Genomic DNA, 25,838 nt, shown 5'->3' on the forward strand with positions numbered 1-25,838 from the left:
ACATCTTCAAAATCTCCGCACACTTTTTCTTATCTTACAGACTGCCAGTCTTAAGTGTAATCTTCAGAAATCAAAATTTTTTCAGGCATCTATCATGTACTTGGGGCTTCAACTCTCTTGGGATGGTATTCGTCTGCTTCAGCAAACTGTCGCTGTGATCGATGCCCTTGCTTGCCCTACATCTGTTAAGGAACTGCAGGCCTTCTGGGGGAAAATAGCATACTATCACAGGTTTTTACTGTCTGCTGCTTCGGTGGCTCAACCGTTGCATCACCTGTAGCATAAAAACGTGCCTTTTCACTGCTCTATATCATGCGATGCGGCTTCCAGAAATTGAAGACTATGCTGAAACAGGTCCCATGCCTGGCTACTTATCGACCTAGCCAACATCTTGTTCTTGCCACGGACGCCTCTCAATATGGGGTCGGTGCAGTCCTTGCGCTTCGTTTTTCTGATGGTTCTGAACATCCCATTGCTTATGCCTCCAAAACGCTTACGGATGCCCAACAAAAGTATTCTCAAATTGAAAAAGAAGCTTTGGCCATTATTTATGCTCTTCATAAGTTTGGTGTTTTTCTCTATGGATCCAAATTTCATCTTGTTAAGAATCACAAACCACATGTTTCCTTGTTTCATCCATCAACGTCACTTCCCGACAATGCTTCACACCACCTCCAGCGTTGGGATCTTTACTTGTCCCGTTTCAATTATGAGATTCATTTCCGCCCGACGGCTCAAGATGTGAATGCTGATGCACTGTCTCACCTTCCCATGGGTCCTGATCTGGCATTCGATAGGGACGAACCTTCATGTTCCCACCTGGATGTTGCCGAGCAGTGGGTTGTGGACGGGTTCCCCATCACCGGGGACCAGCTGGCGGCTGCTACGGGTTCTGACCCTACTCTCTCCCTGGTTTTACGCTGTATTCAGAAGGGTTCGCCAGATCGTCCGTCCGCTAAGACTTCTGATCTGTTGCGGAACTACTATGCTTCGTGTTACCGCCTCACGGCTAGGGATGGTGTTATCCTCCTTTCCACTGAAAATGCTTCTTCGCGTGTTGTGGTACCTGAGTCTTTGCGTACTTTGGCCTTGCGCCTCCTTCACCAAGGGCACTGGCACGCCATCATGTGTACTGGCCCAGCATCGACTCTGAAATCTCATACATGGTCACTGCCTGTGGCCCTTGTGCGTCAGAGGCCGCCACCCCGAAGTCATCTTTGCCACCGTGGCCTTCGCCTGAGATGCCCTGGGAGCATATTCATGCTGACTTTGTGGGGCCTTTTTTAGGTACTTATTGGCTTCTCGTTATTGACGCCTACTCTAACTTTCCTTTCATTGTCCGTTGCATGTCGCCTACCACCGTGGCAACCACCAATGCTCTACCTCGCATTTTCTCTTTGGAAGACCTTCCCTCTACTCTTGTTACTGATAATGGTCCGCAATTTGCCTCTTCCAATTTTGCGGATTTTTGTGCCTGTCATGGTGTCATGCATGTCACAGGAAACTCCTAACTTCTTCTGCTGCTGATGATGCACTTCTCCTATTTCTGGCTTCTTACTGTTTCACCCCCATGGGTGACCCTCAGCCCGACTGAGCTCTTACATGGCCGACAGCCCCGCACGCTACTTCATCTTCTGCAGCCTTCCACCTCATGGCCGCGGGTGCCTTCGCTTGGCCGGTTCACGGCTGAGAACCTGGTATGGGTACGGGGATATGGCAGGCAGCCAAAATGGAGTCCTGGCCACATCTTACGACACCGTGGCCAACACCTGTATGAAATACAGACTTACACGTGTGTTGCAGTGCATCATTCGGACCAGCTTCGGCCTCGTGTGCTGGCAACACCTGTTCCGGATGCTGCTAAACCACCTTCGCCCCTACATGACGCTTGGGATACTGGAATCTCTCATTGCTCACAATGCAGTCCTCTCACCATCAAATTGGTGCCAGCACAAGAACTGACACCACCAGGAGACGTGCCCATGCAGGAACCAGATGACCATCATCTCTCGGAGCAACTCTACTCGCCTCCTTCTCCTACGGATGCAGACACATCGCCCACGTCTCCTGCTATAACAACTGGACTTGCCGCAATAGGCAGATTGGTGCACGGGGCCCCAGCAGATTCGACCCCCACATCTCCTGTCATCTCGACCTGTTATCATCGGGGACACTTCCGTTCGTACGGGAAGCCTCCTCCTCGAGACTTTACGGCCAGTCAAACAACACCTATCGACGTTAGCAATCTACAGGCCACTTCCATCAAGACCTGTGCAAAAACTTCAAAGGGGGGAAAAGTGTTGTGACTTGCCGATCTTTCAAAGTGCCACCGTGCAGTTACGTGCATCCTCTACATGCGGCGCTGTCTGCCAGCCATGCAGCAGCAGCGCCATCTAAGTGACCAGCCAGCCAGTGGCCACTAGACTTAGACTCAGTTATGATTTGACTGTTAAAGTGTACACACGTCTTACTCTGTTTACTTGATCTGTGACTTTCATGTATTACGTCTTTCTTGAAATATATTTGTCCAACTTGGAGTTATAACAATAACTACATTATGAAATAAATATTAGATACTGATGTCACATAAAAATCACAAATATAGAACATATTATTCAATAATTTACAATAAGCAACTACCTAATGTGAAAGTCAAATTACTTCCTATATTGCTGATATTGCAAAATCTGTTGTAGCCTAGATTCTGTGACAGAACTTCCAAGCTTCATTTGGAGTGTATTAATATCTTATATGACCAAGTGCTATCATGAATATCCTGCAAGTGACTCCTATAAACAAGTGTTCTTTGGTAAATATTTATTGACGAAATTGGTACAACAAACCTTTAGCACAGCAAGTGCTGCAGAATTGTTTCAATGACAGAAGTACTCTCCAATGTTTGAAGCACAGCTTATTGAATTTCTGGACTGTGATTTTATGGTGGTTTGAATATACTCATAATGGCATGTGACAATAAATGCACTGGTTTTAAAGCAATAAAGAAAATGTATAAAGGAGATCTGCATCAGGAAATCAGTTCTCATTTTCATAAAACAGCGAGAGATCTGAAATGACAGGATTAATCTTGTAATCCAACAAGGTGTATTGATAGATGATGCAATACTATTGATATCTCTCATAACGCCTATGTCTGGTGAGGTCACTGAATAGTGAACAACACAGCATCTCCAGTTGATAGGTCACATGAGCCTTTCAGCAGGGTGAATCAAGGTTGTGCAGCCACAAGCTTAGTCCCTTTTCTGTTTCAGTAGCTAGGATGTTATTGTACATGGCCAAGTGAAGTACTGATAATGACTCTGCACTACACTGGTTATTCTTTGCACAGATTGTGTTATTTGTTCATGATGAATGGGCCTGCTTGGGATCTGAGAATAGTGAAGTCTGCCTGCCACTATTAAGTCTTGCTTTGGTGGATGGTGATACCATTCAGGAAAGTGATTGATTTCAGCCCAACCTAAGGGTGGTTTTCACCACCACTATTCAAGCTGTAATTCCACTTCTTTTCATTTGTAGTCCTGGAATATTCATAGAATCAATAACTATTATGCACTATGCAGCATCTATTTTGGTTTCAGAGTATTCAAAAAATAGTAAAGGATTCATGTAGTCAAAATTGGGGACTACAAACATTAAAATACAGTGATGAGCTGAAAACAATATGAAATTCCTCATAATAATGAGAATGGTTATGCACAGGATTTCAGCATGAGAGAGAGAGAGAGAGAGAGAGAGAGAGAGAGAGAGAGAGAGAGAGAGAGAGAGTAAAGGCAATCAGGCAAGAAATACATTTACTCCCTATTTAACTTTAGAAAAAGTGAGTGAAAGATTAGACTCTCTTACCTTCGTGTTGAAATTGCATAGATATTTGTACGAGGAGGAAGTGTCCTGTTTGAGAATAGTGCTTCCTCAATAAATCCCAGTTCCCACTCAGCAGAGGAGCTATGAGACTGAAATACATAATATGGTAGTATGATTATATGATGTACCTCTGTAAATTGGCACATGAAAATGCATTTTAGATTTTGCTCTGGCAATGTCTCAGTAACAATGAATATATATGCAGTGTTACTTTGATACACAGTTCCCCATCAGATATTTTATTACCAAAAAAATCATTCTATTCTGTATCCCAATATTTGAGCTGTTAATGAAACATAATAATTTATTTGCTTGCACTGTTCCAAATTACTTCAGTTTTCTATATTGATTATTGGGGAAAATATGATTCTGTTAACAGTTAGTCTGATTATAAAGGTCATCGTCATGCTTTAATGAAGAAGTGCTATTTTAAATAATAAGGTATCATAACATTTTAATACAAAAATGTCTGATTTATATTTTAAATATGTTTCTGCAATGTGATACCTAACATATTCATCTTTAACAGGCCATGAACACCTGCACTCATGGCTGAAGCTGCTAAATTATGGCAAAGTAAAGTTTTTGAAACATTGAAGAATGTCATTTTAACATAGCACAGGAAAAAAGTTTTACTGCCATAATACATCCAGCAATAGGATGGCTACACTATATACCAATGACATGTATTAAGTTCTGGGCTTCACTGAATTGTCTTGTTGAATAAAAGTTTAAGATATTATTAATATGGATTTGTTCAGTGAGTATTGTGTATTAAGCTCATTGACTCCTTTGTTGTTATTTGGAAGATGTAGCCTGTGTCTCTAATGCCTCATATTATGTGACCACTCCAAATCATTATAATCTTTCTCCTCCTTGCCACCATCATCACCACCACAAAGAATAGACTGTTAGCTAACTACATGAGTCTCTCCCTTCCTTCAGTTTACTTAGTCTCTCACAACACCACAAATGCAGCAGTACACTCTATAATCAGTCATTACAGCTATAAAAGAATTACTCAGCTGAATTATCAGCCACTGGTTGGAAGACTTTAAAGGCAAACCATCCCATTATGATGTGAATATGATCAATATGTTGGGTACCCATATTGTCACCATGCTGTCTTGGATTCACAGTAGAGAAGAGAATGTGAACACATTAAATCGGTGGATAGTGATAGATACAAAATCATATACTTATTTCAAGTAAAAGTCATTAGGAGAATAGAGATTCAAAGGTGAACACAGGATCTGTAACATTGAGAGGGTTCTGTCTTCGGAATTTGTGGAGCAGAGAGAAAAATGGAATAGCATGGGCTAATGGTGAACAAAATTTCCTCCCTTCAGTTACGATATAGATAATGACTGCACACCACTTCCAGTAGTGCAAAATGAATGTTGAAATAGTAAGCAACTGAGGACATAAAAATTAATAATATCTGGCAGAAAAGAGATATCAGTAATTTGATCCATTGAGATGCTGGAAACAATGCTAACCAGAGTCATATTCCTTAAGCTATTTGTGTTAGTGTCAAATGGTCAATATACACCAAATTTATGAAGGGAACTAGTGAGGACAGAGCAGCCCACATTTAAAGCTGTAATTAATGGCATTAGGACATTCTAATTTTTCAGAGATTAACATGTTGAGAAGATGCCTGGGCTATACACCAAATTTGAATAACACGGACAATATCAGTGTTATCATATAATAAGAAAGTACAAACCTCTGATCTATCCAAGTTGGCTATAATGAGCAGATATAAACAATGAAATTTAAATCTTTTGGTTGCGTGTGTTTTTCTTAAGTCACATTATCAGTTGTTCCTGACAGATGGTGTATTAAGGTGAATGACAGACTAGAAACATGGCATCACTGTTGGGACATGACTGATTGGTTTATGCCTCTGTATGACTGGCATTCATATGGCAGGATCTGTGAACTCTGATCACGTGTTCCATCTCTGTTTGAGGATTGCACACCAACTTTGTCAGCTATGTAAGAAGTGTTTTGTTGGTGGTACATAATTTTTGCTATTTTTATTCTGATATGCTGATAGTACAGTGTTCATTTTTAAAATACCTCTGCAGCAGGAATCATAAATTTAGCTAAGTAAAATACCAATTTATCTCACACATTTATTAATTGTATATAAGCTGACTTCCAGATTTTCCTTTTTTTACAACAATCTGAGCTAAATAGCTCTGATTTGAAATTCTAGAGTTTAATATTCCACTGTTCATGCCATTTACCCACAATGTTCAGTGACTGTTTCCAGACTTGTGCATATCATGAGATATTGCTTATTTTCAAACATTTGTGGGTGCTGTTCAAAATTTGTACTGTATCAACAACTGTAAATGACATGTGTGTTTTTTAGAAATTTTTGAGAACAGAATCCTCATGCAAAAACAGTTCACCTTCAGTGTGTATTGATGTAGTAAAAGGTGTATTTTTGAGAATTTTTGGATTCTTATGAGTGTTGCATGTAAAATATTTTGTAGTATACTGTGAACTACAGTACTTGGCTAAAATATCTTTTCAGAAACTTGTTTCCTGCTTATTACAGTGTAATACGTACTTACTTGATTAGTGCAACATTTCCACATTTTCTGCTTATTGAGCTACTTTTTTCTAAGCCAGTGCTCGAATTGTTACAATTGTGCTGTAAACATATTTCTTACAAATTCAACTGCTGCAATGTTATATTCTGTTTTGTGCATATTTTAACTGCCATATGTGTTTCATATAGTTTTTCTTCATATGTGGTTTGCATTGTTGACAACTGTTGTACGTTAGCATCATTTTTGACATTGTTACATGAGCCTGTTAATGAACACAACCACAATGAAAGTTCAAGATACAAAGTTAACTGCAAGGAAATTATAAACTTCATCCCAGGTTTTTAATTTATTTGCAGAAACCACTTTCTTGACTGTTTCAACTTCAGATTTTAAATGGAACATATAATCTTTGCAGCATAATATATTCTGAAATTAAAACCATATCAGCGAGGCTAATTGAATGTTATTTGTTTAATGTTCAGATAAAACAATGCTCCAGTCAGAATGCAACCACACTCTGAATGCTCTTCTTGGGCACAGGATGAATTAGTGCTGTTTGTAAACAGATGGAAATTGCTCTGGCTGCTGTCAAGTAATTGTAAGCTGCTTCAGATAACTTGTATTGGGCAGACTGCCAAGAGCCATGTACTAGGGATACAGAAGATACCTTAAGTACTATCCTCATCAGTGGTACTGTCTCCTTCACAGGGAATATGAGATCTATCACAGATTGTCCACTTCATTGTGAGTGGTGTGTCAGTGGTAGGTCTAGGGGTTGTATGCGAAGAGGTAGAGATGAGTGAAAAGTCAGGGTACTGCACCCATCCAGCTAACCAACAAATTTGAGGTTCTGTCTTCCACTGAAACCGAAACTGAGCAATTGAGACAAGCTTCAGCTGTTGGGAACTGTGCTGTGTCCTGTGTCATGGGGAAACAAGTGCTATAGGAGAGGGGTTCATTAATTGTTGGCGTTTTGAACATACAGTGAAAAATACACGGTCCAGTTACATCATTGTGACCAGCGCCTACATTCACTCTCAACATGCAGACAGCAGGTAACAGCACTAGCAGTTGAGGGTATATAAAGGGAGTCAGGATAATGTGGAAAACAATCATTGTTATAATGCAGGAATGGAGTGATTTATGTGACGTCCAAAAGAACATAGTCATTGGCTTTTGGGCCAGAGGTGGAAGCATTTCTGAAATGGCTCAGTTTGTAAACAGTTCATGTGCCACTGCAGTCAAAATATACCATACACGGCCAAATGGCGCTATTCAAAAATGGTGCCGAGGGCCATAGATGACAGGGGTGAACAATAGCTGCAGAGATGTGTGTGGGTGATTAGACATGCAATTGTTAATCAACTGAGTACCAAGATGAATCAATGTGCTACCAACAGTGCCTCCTCACTAACTGTTCAGTAAGTGTTGCTGCATATGAGCCTCTGCAACAGATGCCTGGTTCATGTACCCATGCTGTCTGCTTTTCATCAAGGCTGGAATTTGCACACCAATACTGCAACCACCTGTCCACTGAGTGGTGACAGGTGGCCTTTTCAGATGAATCATGTTTTATGCTCCATCAGACAGATGGCCATTGTCACATATGGCCCTGCAACAATTGATGGAAGGATCCAGGATGAAGAAGGGAGCATTAAAGTCTGGGGAATGTTTTTGTGACATTCCCTGGGTGATTTCATCATTCTGGAAGGCACAGTGGATCGAAAAAAGTATACAGCTATTCTTGTGGACCATGTCCACCAGTTAGTTTTTTTTCTCATCATGATTGCATTTGCCAGCAGGACAGTGTGACATGTCATACAGCCCACAGCATATGTGTGTGGTTTGAAGAGCACCAGGATGAGTTTACTGTAATCCCATGTCCAAGAAAATACTCAGATTTAAACCCCATCAAGAATCTGTGGGACTATCTCAATTAGGCTGTTTGTGCCATCGTTCCTCAACTGAGAAACAGCAGTTAGCGATGGCACTGGAGTCAACATGGCTACACATCCCTGTCAATGCCTTCTAGAACCTGACTGACTCTCTTCCAGCACATCCCTTCTACAAAAGGCAGTTATTCAGGCTTTTGACAACAAGGGATGGAAGGATCACTTTGTACACTCTGTGTGTATGCATGGAGACCTCATTCACCACACTGAAGAGGTTGTTCCAGCAACAATTTAGGGAACAAAATGCAACCAACTGCTGATTGTGGAGCAATGCACATGTATGAATGTTCCCCAGTTATTCTGTCATTATTGGAGGAGATTATAATCATCCAACAATAAGTTGGGATAATTTCAGTTTTGTAAGTGGTTAGTATGACAATACATCCTGTAAAACTTGGAACAAATAGCTTGAGAGTCTATTCATGATGGAAATATATAATTATAATGTCAAGAAATAGACCTGACCTCTCTGAGGGCATCCATACTGGAACTATTGTCAATGACTTCATGTACTATTCCAAAGAGGAACTCACAATATTTACTTCCAGTCAGAAGCATGCATACAATCACTGTAAAGAAACTTCTAAAGGAAGAGTGAATCCTGCATGACAGATGTTAAACAAAGCATAGTGTTATAGATAGGAAGATATCAAGTAGAATGCGTCTGGCTACCAAGCAGAGAATGTGGGAAGACTTCAGTAAATTCTGGAGCAAAATCTTATTGAAACATCTCTCACAAAACCCATAGAAATTCTGGTTATATGCACAGGCAGCGAGCAGCACCAAAGTTAGTGTCCAGACACTTATGGATGACACAGTAATTGAAATTTAAGGTCGCAAAGGAAAATCAGAAATGCTGAACTTAGCTTTCAAATGTGTTTTTTTCCCACTAAGGAAGACACAGAAAAGTATTGCCTCAAATGTTTTTTCACTAAGGAAGACACAGAAAAGTATTGCCTCAGTTTAACTCTCACACCACTGCAAATATGAGTGATACAATTCTGTGTTGGTGGTATTGAGAAACACATATGGGGGGAGGGGGGGTCAAAAAGTTTCTACACTCGGAAAACTTCTGTAAACCATACAAATAAAAGGTCTTTCATTTCGAATCCAACCAAGCATTCACAGCATCAATCACTGCATCATCATTGTCAAATCATCATCCTTTGAGGTCATTTTAAGTTTGAGAAAAGAAGAAAGTCTGATGGAGCCAAATCTGGAGAAAATGGCAGATGACATAACAATTTGAACCACAGTCATGCAGCACTGGTGTGTTGTCCTGACGCAAAAGAACCCTACGTGCCAGTTTTCTGCAACTTATTTTCTTTATCTCTTCTTTCAAACAGTGCAGGAGGGTGCAATAGTATAATGAATTGATAGTTATGGCCTTTTGCAAGTAATCCACTATAATTACCCCTTCTGCATCCCAGAACACTGATGCCATCACCTTACTGGCTGATTTTTGCACCCGCTATTTTGCACCTGCTATTGAGCAGGAGAACTGGGTTCAAGCCCTAGTGCAGCATAAATTTTGAACTTTCCCGATTGATATAAATCAATGCCCAATGGCAGTTAATGTCTTTAATCCTATTGTGTCTTAGCAAAGGTTTAATTTTTTGGGGGGGGGGGGTGTTATCAGAACGATGGTTAGTGTTGAGGCAAGAATCCATATGGCAATGTTTTCCAATGTTATTATTCCAGAATGGATTTTTCACTGTTTGTAATTACCAGTACATAATTTGTAATCTCTTCATTCCCTTGGTTTCAATTTTCAAAATGTTTTGGTTTTCATTGCCGCATACTAAGATATTAAGTACACTGAAACATCAGAACATACAACATAGAAGAGTGTAACAAAAGCAGACTAGTGTCAAACAAAACATAAGAGCAGGAAACCACTTCCAAAATCTGATGCCTAAAACTTAAGGGTATACCTAGATATTTTCAAGGAGTTCACAAATCCTACCGGACCTTCCTCTGACATTCATATTTATGACCAAGATATTAGAGGTGACAGACAGAGACAAGTGAAGAAAAACTTTTCTGTGTTGTTCAACACTTTCCTGATGTAATTACTGCTTAAACTCATGGTTTTCAACCATTTTGAGTTCATAGCTACCCCGACAAACTGTGTTGTTTCTGTGGCTCCCCTGAAGAAGATGTTGAAAGTACTGAAATAATTAATTTAAAAAAGTTATGAATACAATACTACTCACCTCAATGCAACATTTAACCTCGCTTCTTGTTACACAAATTGTAAAGGGCTGGTACCAAACTAGGTACAGTGCCCAGATTTCCTTCTCCATGCAAAGTCTTGATCTATACTTGGTTTTAATGACAGACACAGCCAAAAACCCACTCTTAAAAAGATAGGGTGTTGCAGAAGGATTAATACCCTAGTGTTTTTTTGCTCAAGATTGAAAACTCTTTCCTTACCAAATACCAAAATGTTGGCAATCTCATTGATGAAAACTTCTCTAGTGAAGAATCTAATGAAGGTTCTATCAACTATAGACCTATATCTCTAATGTTGATCAGTTGTAGAATTTTGGAACACGTATTATGTTCGAGTATAATAATTTTTCTGGAGACTAGAAATCTACTCTGTAGGAATCAGCATGGGTTTCGAAAAAGACAATTATGTGAAACCCAGCTCGCGCTATTCGTCCACGAGACTCAGAGGGCCATAGACACAGGTTCCCAGGTAGATGCCATGTTTCTTGACTTCTGCAAGGTGTTTGATACAGTTCCCCACAGTCGTTTAATGAACAAAGTAAGAGCATGTGGACTATCAGACCAATTGTGTGATTGGATTGAAGAGTTCCTAGATAACAGAATGCAGCATGTCATTCTCAATGGAGAGAAGTCTTCCGAAGTAAGAGTGATTTCAGGTGTGTCGCAGGGGAGTGTCATAGGACCATTGCTATTCACAATATACGTAAATGACCTTGTGGATAACATCGGAAGTTCACTGAGTATATCGAGAGGTTGTAACAATGGTAAATTGTACTGAAATGCAAGAGGATCTGCAACGAATTGACGCTTGGTGCAGAGAATGGCAATTGAATCTCAATGTAGACAAGTGTAATGGGCTGTGAATACATAGAAAGAAAGATCCTTTATCATTTAGCTACAATATGGCAGGTCAGCAACTGGAAGCAATTAATTCCATAAATTATCTGGGAGTAGGCATTAGGAGTGATTTAAAATGTAATGATCATATAAAGTTGATTGTCGATAAAGCAGATGCCAGACTGAGATTCATTGGAAGAATCCTAAGGAAATGCAATCTGAAAACAAAGGAAGTAGGTTACAGTACACTTGTTCACCCACTGCTTGAATATTGTTCACCAGTGTGGGATCGATATCAGATAGGGTTGATAGAAGAGATAGAGAAGATCAAATGGAGAGCAGCACCATTTGTTACAGGATCATTTAGTAATCACAAAAGTGCTACGGAGATGATAGATAGGAACTCCAGTGGAAGACACTGCAGGAGAGATGCTCAGTAGCTCGGTACGGGCTTTTGTTGAAGTTTCGAGAAGATACCTTCACCGAGGAGTCAAGCAATATATTGCTCCCTCCTACGTATATCTAGCGAAGAGACCATGAGGATAAAATCAGAGAGATTAGAGCCCACACAGAGGTATACTGACAATCTTTCTTTCCACAAACAATACGAGACTGGAATAGAAGGGAGAACCAATAGAGGTACTCAAAGTACCCTCCGCTACATTCCATCAGGTGGCTTGCGGAGTATGGATTTAGATGTAGGTATAGAACTCTTCCTCATCTGTAATACTGAACACACAGGAGAACCATTACAGAAGGGATTTTGAAGTCACTGAAACCTATCACAGTTTTCAGGGTAGTACTTTTCAAAATGAAAATGAAGTGCAGATAAATGTCCGTCAATTACAGTACAGCAAAAATATCTGCAGGAAGGCCTATCTCCCTGTCATTTACAAAATGGTGCAAACATGGAAAATAGTTCATTTCTTCTCTGTCATTCATTTTTCTCTTTCAAAGAAACACCTTTTTTGAAAGCCAAAACTTCATGAACAAACTGAATGAAATGAGTTTCACTTCCTTGCAGAGATTTATTCAGTGAGTTTCACTTCTCATATATGTCACTTAGGTACCTGACCTTTAATAAAAAGTCTGTGTCTAGAAAGCACTTTGCACTGATATGATTTTCTTCTTCCAGGCAAGATCAAACTTCTTGTCTATTTTTTTTAAAAAAAAGTATGATAATACTTTTCCCCTGAAAATCCAATGAGTGGTGCTAAAAAAAATAAAAAAAAGATATGTATGTTCAGCCTCCATATCATGGAAATATTTGCCTAAAAAATCAGCTTTCTGAGGACAAATTTTAAAAAATTTCACCACTTTTATGACATGATTCAGGTCATCACTCAGATGTTGTGGAGCAAGTGCATCTCTATGGATAATCCAATGGTTAGCAAATGGTTATTTTTGTGTGTGTGTGTGTGTTTCATTTGACTCTGTTTTCTAGAAAAATATTCTGTTGGTTTGACCATGTCATTTTTATGAACGATCCTTTAATTTGCTAAATCTAAGTAGCTATCGTTGTATTTTACACACTTGCATTCCCTACCTTAATTACTACTTTCCTTGTTGTCTTCAGTAAGTTCTTGCTTCTAACTTCCACTTAACAAATTTAAGAACTTTTTATAGTTTATTGCCTTTTTCAACTATATAACAAAGTGACAATGTAATAAAAACTGGTTGAAAAAAAAACAACCCCCACTGTTGGTGGTAACATATGATAGTTCAGCTTGAAGGTTATTGCCGCTTATGCAGGTTGGCCAACAGCTAAAGTAGAATTCCTCTGAGGCCACTCAGGCTGAAACCAGAAATGAAATTTCCCCCAACTGTCTTCTTTGCCACTAAGTACAAAATAAATCAATGGCACCCCAGGTGGTCATTCACGGTGCACCAGGGTGCAATGGCCCACAGGTTGAATACTACTGGCTTAAACAGTTCATCAACATTAACATCTGTGACTTTTATAGTACAGGTGTAATATTTATGCTATGCTGCTGCTTCAGCTTCATGTTCCACTCTCAGTTCAGAGCTATTGTCATAGTTCAGTTTATATGATACCTGACAAAAAAAATGTAGGCACTCAGAAGAGGGGAGGGTCTGTAATTTCATCGCAGGACAAGCTGACATTCTGAGCATCTGCCACAGAAATTAACTGCAGATCTTGCACTGTGTGACAGGGTAAGTCAAACAACATGTTTCAGATCCAAGCATATGCATCCAGGCAAATTGTCAGTGCCCTAATTATTTGCTCTTTGACCAGTGATGGCCCAGTCTTGTATCAAGGCAATGGTTGACAATAGCAGATTTTCCTGGCTGATCTAGACTCATGTGATTTCAACATGCATTGCATCTATTTTAACCATGTGACACACCTGGCTGATATTTTACTCCTCACAGCGATTCTTGTATATATCTCGTATATTCAGGGCCACCTTAAGGAGACATAATCTTTTACAGTATCCAGTACCACGTGCACTCAATGCAGAGGAAACAAATTTGATTTAGGATTTCTTGAAAAATGTGACAGTTCTGAATAAGACAACACCAACAAAGGAAAGAAAACCATCATAGCTAGGTTTCACATATCTCTTGGTAGGTCACAACTTTTAATGCATGCAGGTCAAAACAAATAGTGGATCTGTTCCACATAAACATACAAGGGTGTAGAGCAGCCATTGTATAGTGCATGACTAAAGGTACATCATACCAGTATTATCAGATTTCTTTCCTAATCCATTCACATACTGAGTAAGGAAAAAATGACTGTCTGAGTGCCTCTGTACATGTTGTGACTTCACTTACATTTTGCTCATTATCTCTGTGTGAGATATATGTTGGTGACAGCATAATGGTCACATAATCATCTCTAAATACAGATTCCTTAAAGTTATGCAACAAACTTTCATAACATTTATGTTGTCTTTCTTCCAAGGAGCTCTACTGACCAGCTCAGGATCTAATACAGTTTTTAGTCTGTAAACAGTTGTCTGTAGTGCGAGTCTATGATGAGTTGGGTGATGACATCTGATAGCTCAGAAACACAAGCCAAAATGTGTTGGCTTATAATACATTCTGCCACACAAGAACCTATTTTGTGATTTTTTTTATGAATCATGATATCCACAAAAGATTGGTTTCCATTTTATTTATTTCAATAGCAAAATAAATGTTAGTATGGAGAATGTTTAGATTTTCTAAGAATGACTCTGCTGTTATAGTCCCATGTGGTCAGACCATAAATATATTGGTTTTTTATCTAAAAAAACAAGAGGATTTCAGAATTATTGATTGAAGTACTTTCACCCTGCAGTCTTCCATGAAACGTGGGGCAAAGAGCTACCTTTAGCAACAGCATAAGTTTGTTCAAAATATTGGATGCTGAATGAAAAGTAAATCAAGGCAAACATTTGTTTGTAGAATATGTGAGCTCAGCTGATATTGTGTTCCCATTTGGCTACCAGAGGGCTGGAAAGTGAAGCCACATTTTATTGTGTAGTATTTCAGATGTACAATATTGTTATAATGGGGTAAAGTGAAATCCCTTGTACATCTGTCTTTGGTAGACCATAAAATCTCAGTGGGACAGTTACTTGTATCATTCGCCTCTATGTAAGATAGTCTGGAAGACTGCTGCAACTATATGTGATTATATCTATAACCTCTTCCTATTTGGAATCTGATTGCTATTGTTATCTATGAATATTGCTAGGCCTTTTTTGCTGATTTTCCCCTTGTGATTTAATCACATCATTGAAGCTGAAAGACATATAGAAAAAATTCTTATGGTAGGTAGCCTTCTAAGAGAAATTTACAGTTCTAGTGCCATTGCTAAATTTTGGGTGTTACTGAATTAAAAGCCACTCCACTGCAGCTGTATGTGAGACAAGCAGAATAGTATAGATGCACTGACATGTGATTTCACAAGTGAGCCTGCTCGTACACATAAAGTAGCTGGGCCAAGCTATACAATCATGGTGACATTCCAGAAAGGTCATGAAACTGCAGGCCAGCCTGTGGAGTATTTCCACAATGTTGAGACATAGATGTGTTGGTTTCTATGTGCCAGGAAGCAATGTAACAGCACAAAAAGGTGTTCTATTAATGGCTATAAAATTACAGTTATGCACAGTCTGGCAGCACCCTCCATGACACCAGGTTCACGAAAGTGTCCATCACACCCTGGGCCAGCCAGCAACCAATGCTCGTCTGGGCAGCCAGTTCCACCAGACCAACTCACATTTCTAAATGCACACCCTTGGACTTGGAACAACATAATGGATGAGCTGTCCATCAGGCTCAAAGTCAGCACTGAAATTCTGCCTCAGAGGGCAGCAGTTCACAGCCAGGATCAAATTGCTGCCATCCTTCTGCACCAGGGTGAGCTTCTAACCCAGCAATAGTGACCACCTGCAAGAATTCAGTGGATATATATGCCATTGCCACTGCTCACTCTGGACCACATTGTGCAAACTTGGGCATGCCCTGCCGAGTTAGGTAAACAGTGTTAGCAAAGCAGGATATAGATGTCAAATGGCCATCCCACTTCTTGGACCTTTCAAAGTCACTGACATTGCCAGTGGACCATGTGCCTGTAGAGGGTAAATGCAAAGGCATTGCAGCACTTTGGCATTGTAATGCAAGACTAAATAAAATATGTTATACCTTGCAGTGGAGTTTTCCTAGCCACTTCTGATCATCTCCATTGCCTCCACAACCTGCCACTCCACCACTTCTACACCATAGCATCCCCACTCACCCCAGGTCATTATATTGTTGGGTTTATATATTACCAATGATCTTGGTGTTGAAATTTAGTCTGTGAAATAAAATCTGATATAACAAAGGAACATTGATTAATGGTTCATCTAACAACACTTTTAGGTCACAGTACCTTGTCAAGCATCCAAATGATGATAGTAGCTCTGGCTCCCAATACTTCAGTCTTGTTAGGATTCCATTCCACTCCAGCTAAGAGAGAAGTGATGTCATCCAGTATACTCACATCAGAACTGGAAATAAATAATAATCATTGTTATAATACAGGAAGATGTGAACTAATTTTAAAGTACATATCCAAAGACCCATCATGACACTGATAGTATAATGCAATTATTTAAAAAAATAGAAAAGCAAATGTTGATTACTCAGTAATGTGCAAACTCTATAAAAAGGTTTTTGTACTTTCATATCTCCTCTCCTGCTTTTTTCATGTGGTTCTCCTCAACTCAACAAGCCACCTTCCTGAATGCTAACCTCCACCTCATTGATGTCGAGTACCTACAAATCACAACAATATTTCCATTTCACCAGCAGCCACCCCTTGCACACCAAAAAGTCCATCAGATACAGGTTGATTGACATCAATGTCATGTCAGAATCAGTTAGTAGTCCCCTTCTCAGTATGATGGAGGTCTTGCTAAGGCCTTTCCTGACTATCCCTAGCTTCCACACTTTGTTAAGAAATGGATCTCTTATGCCTTATCTTCATATACATCCAACACTCCTTGTGTATCTTCTGATTAGCCATGAGTAACTTGTTTTCAGGTATCCTCAAGGAGGAGGCATGCAAGAAGGTTCACATGCCCCCTCCTGGAATCCAGGAAATAGCTGTGTTTTCATTACAGAGTTCTGTCACTGATTGATGTGACTCCATCAGTCTGAAAATTTAATGTTGACAAGCACGACTTTAGCAATCACTATACACAGGGTGTCCAGAAAAGGACTCCCTGATTTCAAAATTAAATATCTCGAAAACAAAGATTGATAGAGGAATGCAGTAAATGGCATGTTTATTGTGAAAGCTGTAAGAAGTTTATACAGCAGTTTGAAATAATAGTTACAAAAGCTGCTAACAGATGGCGCTGTCTGCTGTACAGCTCATGTCAGCATACATAAGTGAAATAATCGTATGAAAACAATCTTTGCAAACAATCACATCACAATGTTTTCAAAATGTTCACCATTGGCACTACAGAGGTGGCGCAAACGAAGAATGAAATTCTCCATTACATTTCGTAGTGTCTCAACTGAAATGGATTCACATATTCACATGCCACAGAGATCGCCGATTCAAGCTCGTCCAGCATGGTGGGATGCTTCGGGTAGACCATGTCTTTCACTGTGCCCCACAAAAAAAAGTCACAGGGACTCAAATTCGGCAAATATGGAGGCCAATCCATGCCTGTACCAGTAAATTTGGGATATTCCAAAGCAATGACTCGATTCCTGAAGTATTCCTCAAAAAAGCGAAACACTTGTTCGGTCCGATGTGGTCGGGCTCCATCTTGCATAAACCATGCAGTATCTGGTCGATCCTCTAATGCTTGCTGTGTGGCGACAAATTGTTCCAAAATTGCAACGTAATGTGCACCAGTGACCGTTTCTCAAATGAAAAAAGGGCCAATAATGCCTCTGCTGCATACTGCAGCCCACACAGTAACTTTAGGAGAATACAGGGGTTTCGCTTCACACCAATATGGCTTTTCGGAACCCCAAAATCACCAGTTATGCTTATTCATGTATCCATTCAGGTGGAAGTGTGCTTCATCTGTAAACCAGATGCAGCCAACATCAAATCCTTCACTATCAATCATTGTGGGCATCTGATTAGCAAAGGCAACCCTTTGTTGCACAGCTTGTACGGGTATGGCCTGGTGCATTTGAATTTTGAATGGAAACATGTGTAGGCTCTTCCTCAGTGTTTTCTGCATGCTGGAACGCTTCAAACCAGTCTCAGATGCAATTCTACGCATGGATGACATTGGATTTCACTGAATAATTCCAGAAACTGTGGTGATATTTTCACGCGTAACTGCGGTTTGCTTGCGGCCAACATGCCCAACTAGATCATCAGCTACGCTGCCTGTTCGTTGAAATTTTGCAAAGAAACATTAAATCGTGCTTGAAAACTTCACCTTGTTGCTGTAGGACTCTCTTCTAACCTGTGGTACTTTAGCACCAAAAAAATGTGTTGTTCAATGGAGTACATGGTTTTAATCTCTTCCTTCGGTACGCTAACCTCCTTTCACATTTCAATAGTGGAACTTATCGCTCTGGGCTTCAGATCATCATTTATACTAGGCATTACATATGGCGATTACAGTGCCATCTGTTAGCAGCTTTTGTAACTATTATTTCAAACTGCTGTATAAACTTCTTACAGCTTTCACAATAAACATACCATTTACTTCATCCCTCTATCGATCTTTGTTTTCAAGATATTTAATTTTGAAATCAGGGAGTCCTTTTCTGGACACACGGTATCTTGCATTTTCACTTGTTGGAAGGCTTTTCATGGGAAATGGAGTCATAAAACTATGAATCTTGATGTCATAATGGCACAGTTGCACAATAATGTGAAAAACTGGAGTGGATCACCTTGGTTCAATCCTAGGCTGTTAACAGTGGAGCCTACCAGCCAATTTGAGGGTGATTTTAGGAGGTTCCTCATATATCTCATTGTACACTGCCCCTGATTTAACTTCACCCAACCAACACAAAAAAACTCTTCTTTCAAAACACATTTTTTTCAGATTCAGTTACAAAAGTCAACATTAAAAGAATAAAAAGCATTAAGATTATGATGAAAAAGGGATGTTTGCATATACAGTGCCTGACAAAAAAAGTGAACACTCAGAAGGTGAAAGGGAAACAAACTAAAACTTCATGGGTTGGGAGGCTATGTGAGATTATTTAAGTGATCACAAAATGGAAGTTAACCTAAAGGCAGAAACACTGTGTCATCATCAGATACACACACAAAAGGTACAGAGCTTTACTTTGCTAGCTTTCAGAATGGAATTTCTTTCTCAAGTCGTAGGAGAAACATGCACACAAACACACACACACACACACACACACACACACACACACACACACACACACAAACAGACAAACAAAAAACACACTGTATTGGGGGGGGGGGGGCAGTGAGCTACCTTGGGTTTAGGCCAAGGAGGTTTCTTGGTAGTTACGTGCTGCCACCTCATGCCCTAGTCTGAAAAATCAAGTGCTCAGCTGTCTGCCACATGCTCCTTCTACCTGCATCCGTACCTATCCCACGGACAGCTCCCCAGTCTCACACGAGCCGCTAGACACTTCCCCCCCCAACACCCTCCCTGCCTTCTGCTTCACTCCATCCTCCCCCCCCCCCCCCCCCCCCCACACTGCATTCCAATCTCAACCCAGTACATTCACCATGGACCAGAAAATAGCTGACAGTCTAATGAGCACAATGTGAGGAGACAGGCAAATGTGATAGGCTGTGTGTGTGTGTGTGTGTGTGTGTGGGTGGGTGGGTGGGTGTGGGTGAGTATGGGTATGGGTATGGGTATGGGTGTCGGTGGGGGCACACGCGCACGTGCATGTATTTCCTACAGCTTGACAAAGTAAAGCTCTGTACCTTTTGTGTGTGTATCTGTTGACGACACAGCACTTCTGCCTTTAGGTGAGCCATCTCCTTTACTCCTAAATAATTCATTATTCTCAACCAGAACTTAAAGTTAAATTTTACAAAATACTTTGTATGAACCCACTTATCAATATGATGCTGCACCCCTTCTGGCCAAGATGCAAGCACAGATTTGGTTGGGAAGGGTGTCAAAAAGCCACTTATCATCTCCTGAGGCAAGCTGTCCCACTGTTGAAACTGGTCTTTGTCATTCTGGATACTGGCACTGGAATGGAATTGATGTCCAAGCTGGTCCCACATATGTTCTATTAGGAACAGATCTGGTGATCCCATTGGCTACAGGAGTACATCAACAACTAGCATACAGCTTACAGAGAGACATTTCATGTGTGGATGTGCATTGTCCTGTTGAAAAATGATTCCATGATCATGTCACCTGAGAGGCAACACATGAGGATGCAAAATGTCTGTAACATACTGTTGTGCTATCAGTGTCCACTCAATCACTACCAACTGTAACCTGAAGCCATATCTCCTGACTCCCCACACCGTGAGGTCAATAGTAACACTGCTGTGCATCCAAAGCAACGGAAGAATGGGATCTCTCCCCAGGCCGCTGTCATACTTGCTAAAAATGGTCATCTGAGGTAGTGTGGAACCATTATCATCACTGAAAACAATGCAACACTATTCATCAGCAGACCATGCTTCCCAGTCATGGCACCACTCCAAACACAGCCATTTGTGTTGCGATGTTATTGGCAGCCTACACATGGGAACATAATCTCATATTCCAGCTGCTGCTAGTCTCTGACCAGTAGTGCAGGATGACACAGAATGTTCCAGGTTCTCAGATGGCAGGAGCTGGTGTGAAGGGGGCAGCAATGTGCTTGGGGCACAATTGGTGACCTTCCCTTGTGGTGATCAGATGCAGTCGACTAAAACCTTGACAATGGATATCCCCATGCTCATGGTCCCATGCATTCCAACATCTGCCCACTGGCACATCTGAATGCCCAATGAATCTCAATACTGGATGATTTAACAAGCTGGCCACATTGGGACCCACAAAGAGGCACCTTTTTAACTCTGTCAGGTGCTGATAATGGTGCCTCACAAGAGTACGCCGCATCTCTCTGTGCTTCACAGTGATCACCCAACATCTGATATTGTTCATGACCTCATATAACCTACCAGGCCTGGTATCAACACCGAACTCAAATAACACTAACACAATTTGGTGGCCATTCTACCCATCAGAGAGATTTACAACTACAATCATTTACGTACCCACCAATAGTGTATGAACTTACACTGACATTCAACCATGTCTTCTGTGCGCTTCACTTTTTTGTTGGGCAGTGTATTATTGAAATATGCTTAACTACATATTTATATACAGGGTTTGGAACTTTAATAGTGGCAACTATTTACTTACAGCTCGTACAAAATAGATATGTGTTTCAAACTTTTACTGACCTTCAAAGTAGTCACCAGCATTGTGTATAACCTGCTGCCAATGATGTGGAAGTTGTAGAATACTCTTACTAGTGCCAGTGGTGTTGACAGTTCGAGCGGCATGGTCTATTGCCCGATGAAATTGTAGCAGTTCTGAAGTGAATGCCGTGAAGTGTTTCCTTCAGTTTTGAAATCGAGTTGAACTCGCGAGGGCTTAAGTCAGGGGAGTGCAGTAGGTGGTATAGCACTTAGCAGTCCCATCAGTCAAACAAACCAGTAACAGCTTGCACTGTATGTGCTTGAGCATTGTCCTGCAAAATGATGGCCTGATCTAGCAGAAAGTGTCATCACATCTGCCTCTAAGCTGGTCATAGGTTGTGTTCAAAAAATGAACAGCATAGAGATAGAAGTGATGACACTTTCTGCTCGACCTGACCTTCATTTTGCAGGACAGTGCTCATGCACATACAGTGCAAGCTGTTATTGATTTGTTTGACTGATGGGGCTCCTAAGTGCTATACCACCTACTTCACTCCCCTGACTTAAGCCCTCGTAAGTTCAACTCTATTTCTAAACTCAAGGAAACACTTCACGTCATTTGCTTCAGAACTGCTACAAATTCGTCAGGCAATAGACTGCGCCACTCAAACTGTCAACACAACTGGCACTGCTAAGAGTATCCTGTGACTTCCACACTGCTGGCAATGGATTATACACAATGCTGGGGACTGCTTTGAAGGTCAGTAGAACTTTGAAACATGTACCTATTTTGTATGAGCTGTAAACAAATAGTTGCCACTATTAAAGTTCCAACCCTTCTCTCTCTGTGTGTGTGTGTGTGTGTGTGTGTGTGTGTGTGTGTGTGTGTGTGTGTGTGTGTGTGTACAGTTCTTTGAGCAGAACATATCTCCAACCTCAGTGAATGGCTATAGAGGGTGACCGAGAAGGAATGGTCTTTTTAAAAGGATACAACAGGAGCAATCTTTACAAGCAAAAAAATCTAGTAAGCATGGGCTCTGAAATACATAGCCTAATCCTCGAATGGGTGCACCAGCAGGTGTATGACGTATTTTGTACACATGTAAAGATTAACCACCTTTATATTATAAAGGTAAACAAGTATGAGCAAAATCACAAATTGATCTTAGTTTAATTAAACAACTATAAAATAAACTTAAAACATATGAGCTAAATCACTGTTTAATTAAACAATAATAAAATAAAGTTTCATTGTATCACTTTGTTGTCATGTACATGTGTCACTTCACAGTAATGATCCCATTGAATTTATTAGTCAGAAGAATTTTTATAAATGCCAAGTATGAAGATGCCACTTTAAAATGTATTTTTGTAAAATTTATAATCTAAAATGTACTGACAGAGCATGTTGCATCTGCTGGGGCTGAATGACTAACAAAGAATCAAAATTTTTGGATATGCTTCAAATGTTTGTGATTTCTAATACAGAATACTACATCAACATTGCATTGGATCCCTGCCAAACATTTATCTGATTACTAATTACCTTGTAGACAACCACTTCATTGTGAGACTGCACTGATAGCTCGAAATTGGGGTCATTTTCTTGCATCATTTATAATTTTTTCTTACCTAGCTCACTGTTTATTTTATATTATTGCCGATCACTTTGATGTATGCAACACGACTTATCACTATGTCAGCTGAAGCAATGATGAAGGAATAAGTACTGGCTCACTATTCTAAAATAGCAGTGGACCAATAAAAGAGAAAGTTATTTGTGGTTGGTGCACTTTATACACAGACATGCTCACTCAAGGTTTAAGAGCTATGAGCACTTGTTCATCTTTGCTACTGTGAAACACATCTCTTCTATTGAATAAGTGTGTATAGCTCTTAAGATATGTAGCTTAGAGCCCATGTTTACTAGACTCTTTCACTTTGAGTGATCATTCCTGTCATATCTCTGAATACTGATCACTCCACCTGGGACAGGCTATAAAATATTACAGACTCTTGCTCCCTCTTGAATAATTTTTTGTGCATATCCATGATACCATTCATTACTTAATAGCACTCAGGACCAGAACAACTGAACAACATTCCCTGCCAGAGCCTCAGCTACCTTGTGTCTTACCCTGAAACTCTCCTACTATCCTTTCCATCTTTCATATGATGGCGTACCCTACTCACCAAACATGTACAATATACTCCTGCTCCCAATCCTGACTTTAAGGATCATGTCTCTATGGAAGACCCTGATGCAAGGACTGCTCCATACATCAATCCATTCTTTCCTATTCCAGCCTAATCATAAGTGTTTAATATGCCATCAGAAGAACAGTCACTTGTGAAAGTGGACACATCATTTGTCAATTTCCATTTAATTACTGTGCAACATTCTACATGGATATAACGACAAACAAATTATGTAGCTGAATGAATGGCTATTATCAAACTGCAGCCAGAGGCCAACTGCTGGCTGGAGTGGCCGAGTGGTTCTAGGTGCTACAGTCTGGAACCGCGCGACCTCTACGGTCGCAGGTTCGAGTTCTGCCTCGGGCATGGATGTGTGTGATGTCCTTAGGTTAGTTAGGTTTAAGTAGTTCTAAGTTCTAGGGAACTTATGACTTCAGCAGTTGAGTCCAATAGTGCTCAGAGCCAGAGGCTAACTGGAACATTAAGTGTCTGGCTTCAGATGCTGGCTGAAAACCTCCATCATCCTGAAATCCCCCCTCCCCCCCCCCCCCCTCATTTTAATGCTCGCCCCTTCAATACAAAATTCTCTGCATTTTGTAGGTGGTGACTATCTGTCCAACATATCCTTTGTTCCCATAGTGCCTGTGTGTGTGTGTGTGTGTGTGTGTGTGTGTGTGTGAGAGAGAGAGAGAGAGAGAGAGAGAGAGAGAGAGAGAGACCTATGATCATGATACATGCTTCTTTCAACATACCATTTGTCAGTTCACTGACTTTATTTTTAATTGTGACAAATTGCATATATATATTAATTGATGTAGTATGGGTTTTCTTATTTGAATAAATATCTGTGTAACTGTGATAGGACCTACCTGTCCATTAATGCAGTGGAAACTTTTTTATTAATCATTTCCTGAGTCTCATTTCCCAGATTTTCTTTGACAATTCCATTAACAGTCCACAATTTGAGTATGCTCTGATACAAACATTCATTAGGTATTGGTATACTGTCAATGTCTATAAAGTCAGAAAAGGCACTCAAGTCAATACCCTCTGTTCCTTCAAACCACGTATTATACCTGAAAAAGACAACAGCTTCAGAAATCACACCGTCATCTGCATACAATTAACAGTAAAACATTTACATAAATAGCCAGCCATTGTGGCCAAGTGGTTCTAGGTGCTTCAGTCTGGAACTGCGTGACCGCTACGGTCGCAGGTTCGAATCCGCCTTGGGCATGGATGTGTGTGATGTCCTTAGGTTAGTTAAGTTTAAGTAGTTCTAAGTTCTAGAGGACTGATGACCTCAGATGTTAAGTCCCATGGTGCTCAGAGCCCTTTGAACCATTTAAGCCATTTACATAAATAAATAAAATAAATGTTGTATTTTACTTGTAAATATTGAATTTAACTCTCTAACTTACAAAGCAAGAAACCTCCTGGCATGTAACATACACGACTCTTTGTTTAGAAATTGAAATTAATTCTTAAATGCAAAAATGATAAACATGAATTGTAAGCTCCTGTAATATACTAACAAATAGCTATTACCTCTCGTCATGAAAGCACAAGGTAAATTATCAGGAAGTCATTGGAATGTAGATATAGAATGTTGTGCCAACACCTTCCTAGTGGGCTTCACAACATGTGGGCAGACAGGCCAGCTTGCTGCCTGAAAAGTCTGATGTGTGGCATGGGAAAATGGTGAGGTGACATGATGCAATCCAACAGCTTGTCACAATGCAGTGCTGGACTTCTCTCATGCCATGTTGGCTGGGCCCCTCTATGTGACTGGCAGCAGTGCCTTGTCAAAATAGGACTCCAGTGAACCAGTACAAATAATAGCCACTCTGGCCTAACAGTATCTGTCATCGACTGTTGCCTACACTGAGATTGCCCCCAATGGCACCCTTGACTCAATCTCAGTCATCCAATCTCATCTACAACTAGTTGGTACCTTCAAGACTTGCTGGTCTATTGGCCGTGAGGGTGTCTAAACTGGCACCATCTGGCTGGGACCTACTTTAGGCTGACATCAGCTAACTCCTGTGTGACTTGAAAGGGACTTTCATTTCCATTTTGCATCTGGATGCCTCCCACACCTGACCTCCTGCCAGACTACTGATGCCGCACTCTTTGCCGAGGCCACAGATTCGGAGCACCACGCACCTCACCACTACACTGTCGCCTGGCACTACAGACCATGCCTATCAGCACCTGTCACTGCCATTTGGCACGTCCAGTGTGGGTGTCTGTGTTGCATCAGCACCACTAGGACATGGTTACAGCACTATGTCACTGCACTGTTGTGCTTTGCTGAATGGGGGA

General features: G+C 40.5%; 1 protein-coding gene across 1 annotated transcript in view; it reads right to left on the bottom strand.

Annotated features, from left to right (window-relative positions):
• LOC126297714 (patched domain-containing protein 3-like) overlaps positions 1-25,838 on the bottom strand; it is a 570,171-nt gene that overhangs the window by 191,250 nt on the left and 353,083 nt on the right. Inside the window, exons 4-6 of the mRNA XM_049988846.1 lie at positions 24,383-24,589; positions 16,359-16,476; positions 3,862-3,968 (exon numbers count right to left, since the gene is read on the bottom strand). Of these exons, the coding sequence (XP_049844803.1) occupies positions 3,862-3,968; positions 16,359-16,476; positions 24,383-24,589 (432 nt within the window). The remainder of the gene's footprint in view (positions 1-3,861; positions 3,969-16,358; positions 16,477-24,382; positions 24,590-25,838) is intronic.

The sequence above is a fragment of the Schistocerca gregaria genome, chromosome X, assembly GCF_023897955.1.
Source record: "Schistocerca gregaria isolate iqSchGreg1 chromosome X, iqSchGreg1.2, whole genome shotgun sequence".
NCBI classification, from domain to species: Eukaryota; Metazoa; Arthropoda; class Insecta; order Orthoptera; family Acrididae; genus Schistocerca; species Schistocerca gregaria.